General features: G+C 39.1%; 1 protein-coding gene across 2 annotated transcripts in view; it reads left to right on the top strand.

Annotated features, from left to right (window-relative positions):
- sema4bb (sema domain, immunoglobulin domain (Ig), transmembrane domain (TM) and short cytoplasmic domain, (semaphorin) 4Bb) overlaps nucleotides 1-15,176 on the top strand; it is a 70,748-nt gene that overhangs the window by 49,986 nt on the left and 5,586 nt on the right. For both annotated transcript variants that reach the window (XM_030128263.1, XM_030128256.1), the window contains exons 3-14: nucleotides 643-803; nucleotides 1,087-1,149; nucleotides 1,950-2,048; nucleotides 5,378-5,489; nucleotides 5,927-6,043; nucleotides 6,996-7,153; nucleotides 10,135-10,316; nucleotides 11,004-11,154; nucleotides 11,326-11,536; nucleotides 11,785-11,900; nucleotides 13,419-13,576; nucleotides 15,018-15,097. In XM_030128263.1, coding sequence (XP_029984123.1) covers nucleotides 643-803; nucleotides 1,087-1,149; nucleotides 1,950-2,048; nucleotides 5,378-5,489; nucleotides 5,927-6,043; nucleotides 6,996-7,153; nucleotides 10,135-10,316; nucleotides 11,004-11,154; nucleotides 11,326-11,536; nucleotides 11,785-11,900; nucleotides 13,419-13,576; nucleotides 15,018-15,097 — 1,608 coding nt within the window. The remainder of the gene's footprint in view (nucleotides 1-642; nucleotides 804-1,086; nucleotides 1,150-1,949; nucleotides 2,049-5,377; nucleotides 5,490-5,926; nucleotides 6,044-6,995; nucleotides 7,154-10,134; nucleotides 10,317-11,003; nucleotides 11,155-11,325; nucleotides 11,537-11,784; nucleotides 11,901-13,418; nucleotides 13,577-15,017; nucleotides 15,098-15,176) is intronic.

Raw genomic sequence — 15,176 nt, 5'->3', positions numbered from 1 at the left:
TTTGATTATTGATGATGGATAATCAGACCGCTGCATCAAGTCTTCATTACATCGTAAGTTAGATTGTGGACTTTATGGAGGCTAATCCATGTGTGAAAATTATGTCTCATTCTGTCACAAGCCTGATGACCCTGATCAATCCTGACATTGTCCAACCTTTTTGACGTTAGAGACATGAGAGGCTACTTACTGCATCAGTTAGAGTTAAATAAGTTGTTACAGCTGAAACATTATTAACCACTGCAGTACTTACCCATGGAAGGATCTGAACTATTTACTTACTTAAATCCAGTGAATGTCTCCTGTAATCAAAACCAAAGGTGGTGCAGTGAAATATTGCATGATTAAAGCATGATATCTTACACTCTAATAAGGACATTTTGCCTTATTGAAACTTACAAATACTGGTATGAGTGTGATGTGAGTTTTAGTCTATTGTACAATGCTTGTTTGTTTTTTCACCTAAAAGTAGACAGAAAAAAGAAAAGCATTGAGCATTTTAATTTGTGAGATGATTGGTCTGTGTTCTGGAACTTCTGGAATCAGGACACCGGTGTGTTTCTCACTCTGCTGTCCTGCCATGTGATAATAATCCCCTGTGTATGTGTGTGTGTGTTTTTTTCTGTCTCTGTTGTTTTCCAGATGCAAAAGAGAGGTCAGCCAAGAGATTCTCTGTGAAAGACGTCTTCAATTACACCTCTCTGCTGCTCAGCCAGGAGGATGACATGCTGTACGTTGGAGCCAGGGAGGCACTGTTTGCCCTCAGCCTTTCTGATATCAGCAAAACCAAACTGCAGAAAAACGTGAGTATTTTAGAGTCCCACAAAAAATATCTGACTCTATCCACACAAACTCACACTAATGTAAGGATCAGATCAATATAAATGAATAACAGTTAACCTCGCCGCAAGTAATACTTACAGAAAAATCCAAATGCATGTTTACTTTTTTGTATTTTAAGAGTTTTGTTTTTTGTATATTTTCCCCTCATGCACTAATTCGATGAACTGAGGACTGAGATGCAACAGAATCGGCATGGTTCCCATATTTCACATGACTTATTCAGGGTCTCTTTTTCATCTTCAGCTGACTTGGGGTACTCCAGCTGGAAAAAGGGAGGAATGCAGCTTCAAAGGGAAGAACCTTGAGGTATGAAATCATTTTTCTACTTCACCAAATATTAAGAAAAATACAGGCATTGATTTTACTTGTATATATATTTTCAGTTTGTGTGTTTTTCTTCCAAGTCTTAAAGTGAAATTCTTAACTTTATTTCTGTTAACATGGGTTGTTAACTTTAATAACAACCTCTGTGTGTGGAAGCAACCACAGAGTCTCCTGGCTCTGACCTTTGACCTCTCTGAAGAGAATATAAGCAGAAGGAAGACTAAATTATTACCTTTAACTTGAAGTGAAGAATGTTTGTTTTTCTGGATTAGTTCAATCGTGTTGTGAGGACACGCACAAAACTCGCAGCTCCATGTCGACAAACCTTTCCACCACTTACAAATGGATTCATCAAGTGTGCAGACTCGTCAGAGAATTGCTCTTTTATGTACTCTGCTTTTTTTCTGTCTGTCTGTTACTTTGTTGTCATGCCAGCTGTTGTATCCCTGGGCGACAAGCCTCTGTAATCTGTGTTCTGCAGTCTACAACTCTGGTCTGTGTGTTACAGAAAGCTCACCAGGCAGTTGCTGATGCTGGGAGGATTTCCCAACACTGTTTTTGAAATGGGAACCTTCTTTTCAGTTTTGTTTTTTTTTTTCTGTTCAACAGTTCTTGAAGTATGCGCGTATGTTTTTTGTTGTTTTCTTTGACTCACATGAGTATTTCCCACATAGATTTTTTTTTTTTTTTTTACATGAACAGAACTCACAAGATGCTGTTTTTTATTACTATCTATTGATTCATAGACCTCACACTCAACATGTTTTTTTTTTCTCATCTAGACCGACTGCTTCAATTACATCAAAATTCTGCTGCGGCTGAATAGCACTCACCTCTATGTGTGCGGCACCTATGCCTTCAGTCCAATCTGCGCCTACATAGTAAGTGATGATTTCTTAATTTAATTACTTTTCCTGATTTTATTTCATTCTGTCTATGAGAGCAGTGGTTCTCAACATGGGGGCGTGGCCCACTAGGCGGCCTCAAACAGCTCCCAGTGGGGTCTTGTAAATGCAAAGAAAAATACTCTAATGAGAAAATAATGAGAGAACAACTATCTAACCCAGGGGTGACAAACATACAGCCTGTGGGCCAAAAGTGGCTAAAGGGTCCAGTCCAGTTTGTTGGATGAATTGGTAAAATGCAAAAAAAATTACACTGATGATATTAACAGTCAAGGGCGCCACTGAGTCTTAGAAAGTTGTTTTGATCATTTTTTATTTATTTATTTTTTTTAATTTTATTTATTTATTTCGAACATGCAAAGAAAAACAAAACAAAGCAAATTAAGACACAAAATAACATTTAAATGGACAGAATCTATCTTCAAGCACATACAAGTCTGAATATTGCACAGTTGAAAAGGAGTAGGAAGAAGTATGAACTTATTTAATCTTACCCCTCAGTGCTTTTACACCTTTATCATTATCTTAATACAACAATCAAACAATACTATTTCCCTAATTTTAGCATCGAACCACAACAATCCATAATGCAGTAACTGAATTATTCACAACAAAATGTTCATGGCAATGTAGTCACACAAACAGACTCAACAAATCAACCATTTTCTTCAATAATTACAGCATATTTATCAGTACAACATCATTCATAAACAAACAGGCCTCATTGTCATTATTAAATACTGTACCTCTCAAGAATCAATTCTTTATATCTTTTTTTAAACTGAATTATGTTTGATATTTGTTTTATATTAAACATAATTCAGTTTAAAAAAAGATCATGAAGTTAAATACTACGTTTTTCAGTTTCAGATGCCTGTTACTAAATATTTAATGCCTTTATAGATCCACTTTGATCTGTAAGTTATAATGAACACGTGTAAATGATAAGTTGAGGCACGGTATAGTTAAAATTGCTTATTTTTCTTAACAAAGTTAAGTTTGTTCATGGTTGTTCATGTTATTCACAATAGATGATGAAAGGATAGTTTGTAAAAGCAAACATTTTCATAGTGTCATTTTACTTCTTTTACACTAAAACAGAGAAAATTTGGAATTGTCATTATTTTGAGGTTATCGTGCTATTATTTTACTGGAGATCCCTTGAACTAAAATGAGTTTGACATCCCTGATATAACTAAACAAATAGTTGAACTGTACTTCCTTTGTATAAACTAACAGCCTAACCCAATAATAACAAATAAATAAATGCAGTGTAGGGGATTAGCATGGCTGTACGCATCATCGAGGTCCCTACTATCAGGACCTTTGTATTTTTTCCTGATGTGTACAGAAATAAAAGTAGTGAACTGCTTAGAACGACATAACACTGGTGCAGCAAAAACTTTAGCGCCGAGATCTTGTGCATTTTCCTGCAGTGCTCATATGTGTGTCTTTGGGACCTGGAATGTTTCTTGGCAATTGAAAGGTTGAGAACCACTACTCTAGAGCACTATTATGCAAGTTTATGGCATCTTTTTTTAAGTGTCAGTAACAGTTTTCCTGAATATTTATCAGAAACTGGGGATTCAGCCATGTCCAGCTCCTTTTCATGCATGTTCAGGTCGTATTTGTTTAGACTCTATCCACATGTCAGTATCGGATCTGTTGCAATCCAAACATAACCAAATCCTGCTGAGTTACTCTAACTAGACAAACCAACAGGGGGGACAAGAGCTGTGAGGTTTCCGGTGAGTGGGAAGCAGTAGATCTGTTTATCCGGCAGAGGAGAGTGATGGTAACAGCAGGATGACATTGATTTCAGTGATAGGGGGCAATCGAGCCTGGCGACAGCGCAGCTCTTAAAACAGGGCATTAAACTCTGTCCTTTGACGTCAGACTGAAAGAATAACACGCAACTTCTCAGACTGAAGATGACTTGGCAGGACATTAGGCCCTGAACTGGGATTCCGAGCAACTCTGAGCTCAGTGGGTCTCAGCGAACACCCATCATGTTGACAGAGTCCAGAACTGTGTGTATGCATGTTATGGGGACGTAAACCTGTCTACACACTCGCCCTATGGGGACAAAAAATAAGACCCCATGAAATAAATCATTCATTTTGAGTTGTTTTAAGGTTAAGGTCAGGGTAAAGGGTAAGGGTTAGGGATTTTGTGGCTATAGTTAGGGTTAAGGTAAGAAAATAAATGTAAGTCAGTGTCTTCTAAATACTAGGAAACACTAAGCGTGTGTGTGTGTGTGTGCGTGTGTGTGTGTGTGTGTCATTGTGAGTGTTCCAACCAGCCAGACGCTCTGAGAGATGCATAATATTATCATTAATAAATGTTTTATTTTCATAGCTCTACTCAAAACAGTTGCAAAGGGCTTCACGGGCAGTGTAACAGGACACTGAAGAAAAGAAGATACGCTAAACAATCAATCTGACAGACATGAATTCAAATAAGCTCAGAGTAATACAACAGCCTATAATGAGGAAGTATGAGAGAGCTGTCCAGACAGAGAGGAAACTCTATACCATTGTTTGGACCCGACAAGAGTTCAATCTGGTGCATTAAAATTCAACATATTAATTCTTCACTGACGACCAGAATTACAGCCTGTTTATTCTTTATGTCTGAATATTAAACTCTGGGCTTTACTCTGTGTAAACTGAACAAGCTGCCAGAAAAGTAAAAGTAGAAGGAAAAATATTTAACTTAACTTTAACTCCCTTTTATACCGATAAGTAATCTGAGAAGTAAAGAGTTATGGCTTTCTTTCGATCAAGGGTTTGAGATGAATACAAATACAGGATTCAGAACAGTGTAAATAGTGGGGTTTTATAAATACAGCTAAAAATGCAGGATTTGAAGCAGAGATTGTTCCATCACTTACCACTGTAGCTCACAAGTGTTGACCACAGTGTTATAAAGAGAAATAAAACACACACCTGAGTTAAACCTATACTACTTTTAAGTCTTTATTGAATTATACTAACATGTTAATATCACAAAATTATAACAAAATAATGACAGTTTTTATTTGAGTGCTATAACATAATGTTGCTGACACACTTTACACATCCCTTCATTAAACAAATTCTGCAGCTTTTTTTCCATCTCTATGTACAGACAGAGTGACCAAACTGTCAGGAAGCCAGTGCATTTTAAGGGAGGGGAGTGGGGTGGGGGCTGGGGGGGGCTGAGGTTATAGAGCTCACTTTAGCTTACACTTACTGTAAGTAGAATTTAATTGGACTGTGCCTGAGGGACATGTTTTTTTTTTTCCTGTTTGTGTCTGTCTCCAGAACACGTCAACATTCACGTTGGAGAGAGATGAAGTGGGCGAGGTTGTGATGGAAGATGGGCGCAGTCGGTGCCCTTTTAATCCAGAGTACAAATCCACTGCCATCATTGTTGGTATGCAGTTATACTGTTTTTTTTATGTCAAAATTTTAGTTTGCAAAACATTATTATATTATTACAGTGAGTGATTTCCTTCCTTCTGGGCAGAGACTCTGAAAACAGCTCGTCTGTCTCTGAAGCTTCGCTACTTTTGATGTCAGCTACAACTTTGATTCATTAATGAGTCATGATGTGCCTGCTGATATTGTTTATCTGCATCAATCCTTCTGATAAATAGTTGGACACCAACAGACGATGTTTGTGTTCAACTACTTTAACAAGCAATTAGTGAATAATTGAGTGGGAGAAATGATTTGTCTAATCCCTCAAGATGCCCTGTTGTGCTGCTGACGGTAGACTCCAAAGTGTCTTTGTATGAGTTTATTACAGTTTTAAGAGCAAAACTGAATTATGTCTAATCAATGCTTTTTAACGTTCTTGTTTTCTTGCAGATGGTGAATTGTACACTGGGACTGTCAGTAACTTCCAAGGGAATGAACCAGTTATTTACAAGAGTTTGGGTCAGGGAACGGCACTGAAAACAGAAAACTCTTTAAAATGGTTACAAGGTAAACTCCACGTGCCCCCACAGATGACAGGCTATTTTTCTCCTTCTACACATCTTCCATTATGTACCCAACAGAGCAGATAAGCCCCAAACAGTAGTGATCATTAGCGAGGCTCAGTCGCTAATGCATGCAGACTGAAAGCAGAGACAAGCCCCCTTAGATTGCAGGAGTCTGGTCCTATCAGTCGCCGCACATGCACATCAAAACAGCCTCATCTGGCCTGCCACTGGTTTTGCCAGTGTAAGCCGCATTTTGTGCACAATTAAGACCTCTCTTGTCTTTTGATCTCGAGGTAATTCATGCAGAGTGCTCCTGATGAGGCATCTGAGTACAATTATACAGAGGATTCTGTTTCCTCTACTTTTCTAGGGTTGTACGCATGATACAGCCTTCACTCATGTGAACGCTCTGACTTCTTTCCAGATTAATCCTAAAGCTTTTAAGGTTATAAACGAGAACAGTACTTTGTTTTTTTAATTTTTGGTTTAGTTGTGGTTAGTTTTATTTTTTTTATTTTTCAGAGTAGTTTTATTTAGTTTTAATCCATTTTTAGTGTTGGTTTCAGTTATTCACATATAATTCTTTAGGAAAAGGAAGGAAAGACAGTGAATATGACTGAGAAAAGCGTTGTTTGCTGAAGCATTCATACTGAGCAGAGACATTTTCTTCTTGTGTTGCAGCAGAGTTCTGTGAGTATCACCCGGAGTGAAAACTTTGAACTGTCTAAAATGAAAACTGAGCTGATTTATGCCTGCAGTTCTATTTAATTTTAGTTGTTCATTGTAGTTTTTTTTTTTTTTTTTTTTTTGTATGTTTTTGAACACAGTTGAAATCTGTTTTTATCTGCTGGTTTTAGCCATAACTTTGGTTTTCATTTACTTGAATATCCCTGAGTGCTATTAAAGTTAACTGAAGTGATGAAGTTATCTTACAGTTTTTCTATTTTTGGCAGATCCCGTTTTTGTCGGATCGGCTTACATTGAGGAGAGTCAGCCAATCGGTAACCCCGTAGGTGACGACGACAAGATTTACTTCTTCTTTAGCGAGGCGGGAAAAGAATTCGACTTCTTTGACAACACCATTGTATCAAGGATTGCTCGCGTGTGTAAGGTAAGACATCTGGGTTTGGGGTGAAGGCATTATACAAGACAGCCACGCAAAAGTCAGAGGCGCAGCCAGGCTCAGGCTTCTTCTCCTTAATCCTAATACAATTACCTCAAAACAAGGCAGGACGCTCCCATGTCAAAGCCCGTTTGGTAACATTTAAGTGTACGTCATGCGTGTGCAGATGCCATGGAAATATGTCACTGGTGCGTTAAAGCTTTTTGACTGTACAAACATGTTTTGAACAGATTTAGTTTCCCCTTGCCTGAATCATCCTCTCCTCCTTGCGTCTCCTCCCTCCTCCCTCCCTCCTTTTCCTCTGCAATGTCATCTCCCCCTCTCCTTCGATCTCCCTCACAATGTCAGCTGCACTCGTCCATCCCTCCAGCTCTTTGCCTTTCTCCACCAGCGCTTTGAGCTTTGCAGGCATTATTAGTATTCAAGGGTGCTTCGCAGCAATATGAAATGCTTTTTCCACTCTACTATATGGCCTGTTTTTGTTGCAGGGGAAGCATGCGAACTGTATAAACTGCTGAATTCACTTGGATCATTTAAATTATCGACGTCATTCCCCTCCACCTCCTCAAGAGTTTAGTTTGGTCGATCACCCTGAATAATCAGACTGAGACTTTATCCCTTTTCACCTGTCATTAGATCAATTAAAAGGCTATGAAGGTTCCTGATATACATGCACTCAGCATCCCTCCCTGACTGATGCGACTTGTTCACAGAAGCAGTAATGTGAGTAATCGTGGGGACAGCATGTAATCTTAAGTGACAGCTTAATGACTTAGTCCTGCTAGGCTTTGGCACTCTGTGCTGCGACACCTCACACAGCCAGCGGAGCACCTCCTGGGTTCTATATATGGAAATCATTGACAGAAAGGCCCCCAGACTGTGGTAACTTGCTGCAGATGAACTGTGCAATAGAGACAGAAGAATGGCTTTCTCTGCTCTATAAAGCGCCTTTATTTCACTGGAATGCTGCAGCTCCTTTTTTCACTGACTGACATCTTTTCAGATGTTCCTCTATAGCTTTACAGTAGTGTTGCAGGTGGTATATTTCCCAATTTACCGGGTAAGAACCAAAGTGTTTAAAGTTACAAGTCGAGGCATAGTGATGATGATGCAGAACAATTGTGTTCAACCAACCTCTGCAGAAAGAAATGTTTTTGCACTTTTCTCATACTTTTGTGCAAATTATTGTTCCATAACCCCCCCCCCCACAGTATGTTACCCCTCATAAATTAGCTTTGAACAAGTAACTGTTTCTGTTTAAATGCAGGCTAACTGAAATATTATCATTCTCACTTTTTTTATCACATCCGAGCACACTCCCTGTGTACTCTTCAGCGAGCAGAAAGTGCTGAACTCAGATTAGAGTTAGGTAACACTATGGTATGAAGGCCGCTCCCTGTTAGTGGGATCAGTATTAGTTTTGCGGACGGACAAAAAGGATGACCTTCCCTTTTCTCTATCAGACCAAGGCCAAACATATTTGAATGTGGTTTTATTTTAATAATTGAAACATTTTGGGCATGTTAGTTCATTCAGGCAGACATTTTGTTATTTTGTACAATAAAGAGCACCTGTTTCTCATAAGATAACATAAATCAAAGTCTCTCTTTTTGGTGCTCTAACTACTGTTTTACTTGGGTTTGTGATTCTGCTTCCGACTTGTTTTTTCTTCCACTCTCCTATCTGTCCCCCTCCCTTCATCCACTCCCCTTTTCTTTTGTTTATTCAGGTGTGCACATTGAGTGAAGCAAGGACCACTTCTTTTTAGCTCTTTGAATGTATTTCTCTGGTTGGAAAAAAATGGTAATGAGCAATCTTGACATTTAAGTTCAGATGAAATGTATAAGAGAGGTGTAAAACAGCACAAAGGAGCAGGCATATTTTTGGAGGGCAGCTATCGGGGGAGTGGTCGATGTGTTTGAAAGTACAAGCTGTGCAGCGGAGCACAGCAACAACGGCAGTGGACAGCTGAGAGAGCAGGAATGTGGTCTCCTCATTATGTGGACAGGCAACTACCATAGCCTAGTAATTGGCTCCCAGGCCCTGCATCAGTCCCATGAGGTTTCACCTCACCGTTGTGCAAGATGATGGTTTGTGTGTAACACAACACAGAGGAGGAAACAGGGGTAGTTACTCTTTTGCATTTTCTTATCTGCTCAAGGATGATTCACTGCTTGTGCTGTTATGTAGGAGTTGTTTTGGGTTTTGGAGGCTGTGCAGTAGGGAGCGTTTGGATCTGAGGCAGTATACTGTCATGAGATTGGGTGAGACCAGTTGTTTTGGTCTTGTTCTTCCTCCTCCTCCTCCTCCTCCTCCTCCTCCTCCTTGTCCTTTTCTTGTGTTTTCCATCATGCTGGATTTGGGAGGAGTGTCTTTTGGTGTGTGTTTACAAGCTTTTAGATAATTACTAGTCATACCAAGTCATCTGATAACTGTTTTTGTGGGTTTTTTGTGACAGCTTAGAAGAATGAATGCTTCTACTGTATTTTAAAGGGGTGTACCGTGAACCACTGGTCTGAATTTCAGAGCTATAATTAATAACTAACTTGTTCTTTTGTTTGTTTCCATTTCATGCTCTCTTCTCCTTCAATAAGAAGCTTATAGTTCAGAGGAATGTTTTATGGAGAATGCTTTTGTTGTTTCCAACACATCTCATGTAATTTGGCATCAAAATATCTCATATGTATATTATTGCTGCACCAGAGGAGAAGAAAAAGAGTCATAAAAGTCATAGCTGGAGATTTCCCAGTTTGACATCAACAGCACCCTCTAACGCAGAGGGAGGGGGCTGCAGCCGAGATGTAGCTCTGGGGACTTTTTTAAACATCTTATTGTAGATAACGGTAGAAGTGTTTGTGAATGTGCGTGTTCAGTTTTACATTTTGCTCTATATGTAGATGTGATCACCATCATCTGTGGCTTCAGCTTCATGTATAAAATCTTCTCTAATATATTGAACTGTTTTACAGGGTGATAAGGGTGGTGAGCGGGTGCTGCAGAAAAAGTGGACCACATTCTTGAAGGCCCAACTCCTGTGTTCCCTTCCCGATGATGGATTTCCCTTTAACATCATCCAAGACATGTTTGTCCTGAAGCCCATGGGAGACAGCTGGGAGAGCACAGTCTTTTATGGCGTCTTCACATCGCAGTGGTAAGAGACGGATGGATGGATTTGTCTCAGTCGTTTTGCTGTGACACACGTTGCACTTTATTGGATTTGATTTATTGCATTGTTATGATCTGAACACACACACCAAAATACAGAGTTGAATTTCTGCACACATGCACACTTGGATGCACAGACCTACCAGAACATCAATGGAAAACACACTGACAGCTCACACGCCACCCTAAACCAGTAGTTTCTTTTTTAAAATTATTATTGTTATTATCTGCCCTCAAACTTGGCAAGTTGCCTTTACTTCTTTGGCTCATCTGAATTTAGAACAGCTCTAATGAGCTTAAGTACCAACACAAGCTCAGGCAAACCAGTGTCTAATTAATGTATCAACAAAATAAAGGTTTTAATATGGAAATCATTCAAGCACCCACTCATCAACTGTTCACCAGTGAGAAGCTGCTGCTGCAGTTTCTCTCAGAAACAGGAAAGAATAATAGAAATGACAATTTGGATAGAAGACTAATATGTTGTAATAAAATGAATAGCAGCTAATCCATGGTGGAAGCAACTGTTTGGTGGCTTTTATGTCAGACAAACAACAGGTTATTTAATTTCATAGCAAAAAAATCACCCTAATTCATCATTATTTAAGAGAGGAAAAGTATCTCTTTTTTTCAGCTCAGAATATGCTTTTTATGCAAATCATGTTCTATTCAGGTACAAAGGAGCGTCTGGCAGCTCAGCGGTGTGTGCCTTCACCATGGCACAGGTGGAAAGAGCATTCAGCGGACGCTACCGTGAGGTCAACAGGGAGACCCAGCAGTGGTACACCTACAACCACCCGGTCCCAGAGCCACGGCCCGGAGTGGTGAGTGGAATCCTGCTCCACAGTTCAAACTGATGCCGTTGGTCCATCTCATCTATTCATTCATTTACCAAATGGAAAATGCATTTGCTTACTGCTCTTACTTTCTCTAGGACAGAGGAGCAATGAATAAGCAGAGATTCATTTTTCTGTTTCTCATTTACTCCTACACAGTGCGTGACCAGCCACGCCAGGCAAATGGGTATCCAGTCGTCCTTGCACATGCCTGATAAAGTGCTCAACTTTGTCAAGGACCATTTCCTTATGGACAGTGTGATCCGCAGTGCTCCCCTGCTCCTCAAACGTAGTGTACGTTACACACAGATCGCCGTGCACAAGATCCAGGGCATGGAGAGAGCCTATGATGTTCTCTTCATAGGAACAGGTATGATTTACTTTAACAGCAGCTTGAAGCAATTGAAATTTTGATTATAATTGGGCATAAATATGATTTTCTCTGAAATACAATGAGTAATTTCTGAGGTTGTTTATCGTAGCAGTCTGAATTCAGGTCAGACAGCTTCAAGTCATGGTTTCTGTTTAAAACAAAACAATAAAAGTTGCTTTATTCTCTCACAGACAGTCTTCTGCCTTCAGTAATATTCACTTAAATCTTTCCACTGTCTCTTCCAGATGATGGGAAACTCCATAAGGCCATAAACGCAAATGACAAGATGCACATCATAGAGGAAATGATTCTGTTTCCTGAGCCTCAGCCTGTGCAGCACATCGAACTTGATCCTCAGAGGGTAAATCATAACGCTAACATCGCTTCATTAACGATATTTAATGTAGAAAGAAAATAAATAGATTCTTTTTCTGAGCTTCTGCACATCTACAGTGATGATTGTTGTGCTGGTTTCTGTCCATTAAAATAATTTAATGTCATATTTAGGAAAATATTGAAATGGTTGATTTACCAAAAGCACAAAGTGATTCAGGCTTTTTCTTTCCTCAGAGGCCATTTCACTCAGTTTTCCTAAAAGTTATAGCACTGTCTGGAGCAGAGTTTATGATCCTCACTGGCATTTTACGGAGCTAAATTTCATTACCTTTTCTCTTTATTACATAATGGTCTCTCCCTTGGCAAAAGCAGCCAAACTACAATCTTATCTAAGATTATGTAATTCTCATAAAGTCCAAGATCCTATTTGTGAGTGTATTCTTAGCTCCAAATAGGGATATGAAAGACTAAGACAGTATCCACATGAAGTCTGTCTAATATACTGGCAGATATGATTGTCTAAATATAGACTGAACTACTGGCAACACAAGGATAGGCTGTATTTTAGTATCAGCGTCATTATGTTTATTGGGAAAATATATTTGTGGGTTTAACCATTTCTGCACAGTAATTAGCAGTAGATACTGTATATACATAGATATATATGGAGAAAAAATGATCACATAATGCAAGAATGCAAATATGTGTTGCACGATCCACAAGATTTAGAAATGTGTAGAACCATTTGTATGTAATTGTGGGTGCGTACAAATACATATTCCAATCCACAAATAAATAACCAACAGTTTTAACACATGTTGTTTCACAAATGCAACCATATGTTTACATTTTTGGCTACTGTATACAGTCGGTAGTCGGTAAGTGTATGTGTTCTAATTGAGGGGTGGTTTAGAAAAACATCTTTCCCACTTGCGACACATGAATACACCCAAAGCCTCAATGTCCCAGTTTTCCACCAACACTTAAACACAGCATACATTTGTGGATCTATACAGAGCTGAGACGAGAAGAGTCGCAAACCTGCATTTGTGCATCTGTAACCTGATCTGTGTCTGTCAGGTGATCGATGTAAACACATTTGACAGTTAAATAAATTCACAATAATGTCGGAAACATTTTTAGACATTTGTAAACACAGTGAAGCTCGAGGTAAATACATGTGAAGTTTGTTTTAGTTTAAGACAAGAAAATGTTGAACATACAAAAGGTTGCATTAAAATTCTGAAATTGTGAACACCGCTGCTATGTCTGTGACAATGAATTCACTCTGCCTGCTTCAAATAAGAGAACAGCCGGTCAAGGTTAGGCTGTAGTTTAGCTTATTTTTTATTCTTATGTTACTATTATTTGTTTTAGCATGGATTCATGGTTTAAATTAAAAAAAGTCCATAAACAACTGCAGATGTTGTACTCTGTTGGACTAATCTTTAGTGAGAAATGGTGACACCTCTCATTATAGCCTTAGACATCCTGGTAAAAGCAAACTTTCCTTTAGCTTTTTTTATTTTGTTTTTTCCTGCAGGGCCTTTTGTTCGTCTCGTCCTACTCCGGCCTGGTGGAGGTTCCTGTTGCTAACTGTTCCAACTACCTCAGCTGCGGGGAGTGTGTGTTGTCCAGAGACCCGTACTGCGCCTGGACAGGCCGGCTGTGTCGGGATGTCAGGATGGCTCCACCTGACAGGTGAGAGCTCGCTTTCACAGCAACAAATAACCTCTGTGGCCTCACTGACAATGCCCTGCAAGCCGAGACATCTTTCTGAAATGCCTCCTTCTTTCTACTTACACCTTACAGTTTTATTTATCTGTACACACCTCTGTGTACAAACCTGCAGTTGTTGTACAAGTAATTGGACACTTTCTGTTTCATGTTCCATTTCTAGTCATTTGAGCTTACAAATACTGTAAATGAACTGAATAATGCAATATACAGTCACACTCAATCACAAATACAACAGATGATAGACAGAGACAAAACCCCGCCCTTCTGGTGTGTCCAAGGGAACCTGTTTGGGGGAAAAAAATTATCAAAGTCAATGGTGAGAGGCATGTTATTTATTGATCCTCCTGGAAATATTCTATCATTTACATGTACGATGTTTTTCAGTTAAAAAGATAATTTTACAAGTCAAAAAAGTTGCAGTTTGTAGTAAAACTGTTGAATTATCAGATTGTGAAAATAAGAGAAAAGATGTCAGCATAAATAGTTGCAGTAGCTCAGTGTTTTCCCAGAATTCGTTTTTTGAAGACATTTTAGTTTCAGTGTGCATGTTTCAATGACAATAAAGAATATAGATACATCACATCTGAACGCTCTGGAGGTAACTGTTTCTCTCCACCATCTATTCAGAGTTACTGAAGATGTGTCTGGAGCTTCAGCATAACCAGACTGTCTTGATTTTCTCCTCTTTTAATAGTTTTCCACCTCGTTCTTGAAGAATGGGCTAAAATATGCCAACATAATGGCCATTTTAGAGTTGGTGATTTGTATCATGTGTAAATAGAAATGCAGTCCACTGAGCTGTAACACAAAACTAGATGTTTCAGTTACTAGCCATTTAATGTACATGGATTAGTTTGAAGTTTTGGTTTGAACTTAGAGGTGTGATTTCTGATTGGTGACTATTCTTCCCTATCTTTACCCTAAACTCTGACTTTCTTGGCCTGTAAAATTATCTTTCAGACTGACAAACATCATATGTGTAACATATGTGTAGATGATGACCCTCTAAACAGGGTAAAAATATTCTTTCTCTTACCATGGCCCACTGTTCCTATTTTTTCTGAGATGCCTCTTGGTGCGATACTTGTGCTTTCTATGTATATATACATATATATATATTCACACTTGACCATTATATCACTAGAAAACATGACGGCTCATCTTAATATGCGAGTTTGTTTTTGCTGTCTCTGGTGTAAAAACATGGTACATAACACACACTGTAAGTATGTTGCACTCATGTGCCTAAACAAGTATGCTTTTAGAGAAGATTGGTGTCTTAGTCATGCTGATGAAGCTATACTCATGTGTTAAATGAAAGACTTCAGACACTGACGAGTGCAGCCTCTCATCGCCGCAGCTAAACTATCACTGTCGTTCTATTTGGCGTGTTTTGTTTCAGTCACTGGCAGCAAGACGTGGAGGAGGCGGATACATCAGCGATTTGTAACAGCGCCAGATCTGCCAGACCAGCAGCTTCCCGTGAGTTTTTCCTTTGTACGCAGTGGTCTTTAATTAAAGTGTGTGCAGTGAGTCAGTCACCTCGCTGATCAGCATCACA

This window comes from Sphaeramia orbicularis, chromosome 3 (genome assembly GCF_902148855.1).
Source record: "Sphaeramia orbicularis chromosome 3, fSphaOr1.1, whole genome shotgun sequence".
Taxonomy (NCBI): domain Eukaryota; kingdom Metazoa; phylum Chordata; class Actinopteri; order Kurtiformes; family Apogonidae; genus Sphaeramia; species Sphaeramia orbicularis.
The sequence above is the reverse complement of the archived record's forward strand: the minus strand, read 5'-3'. Positions and strand labels throughout refer to the sequence as shown.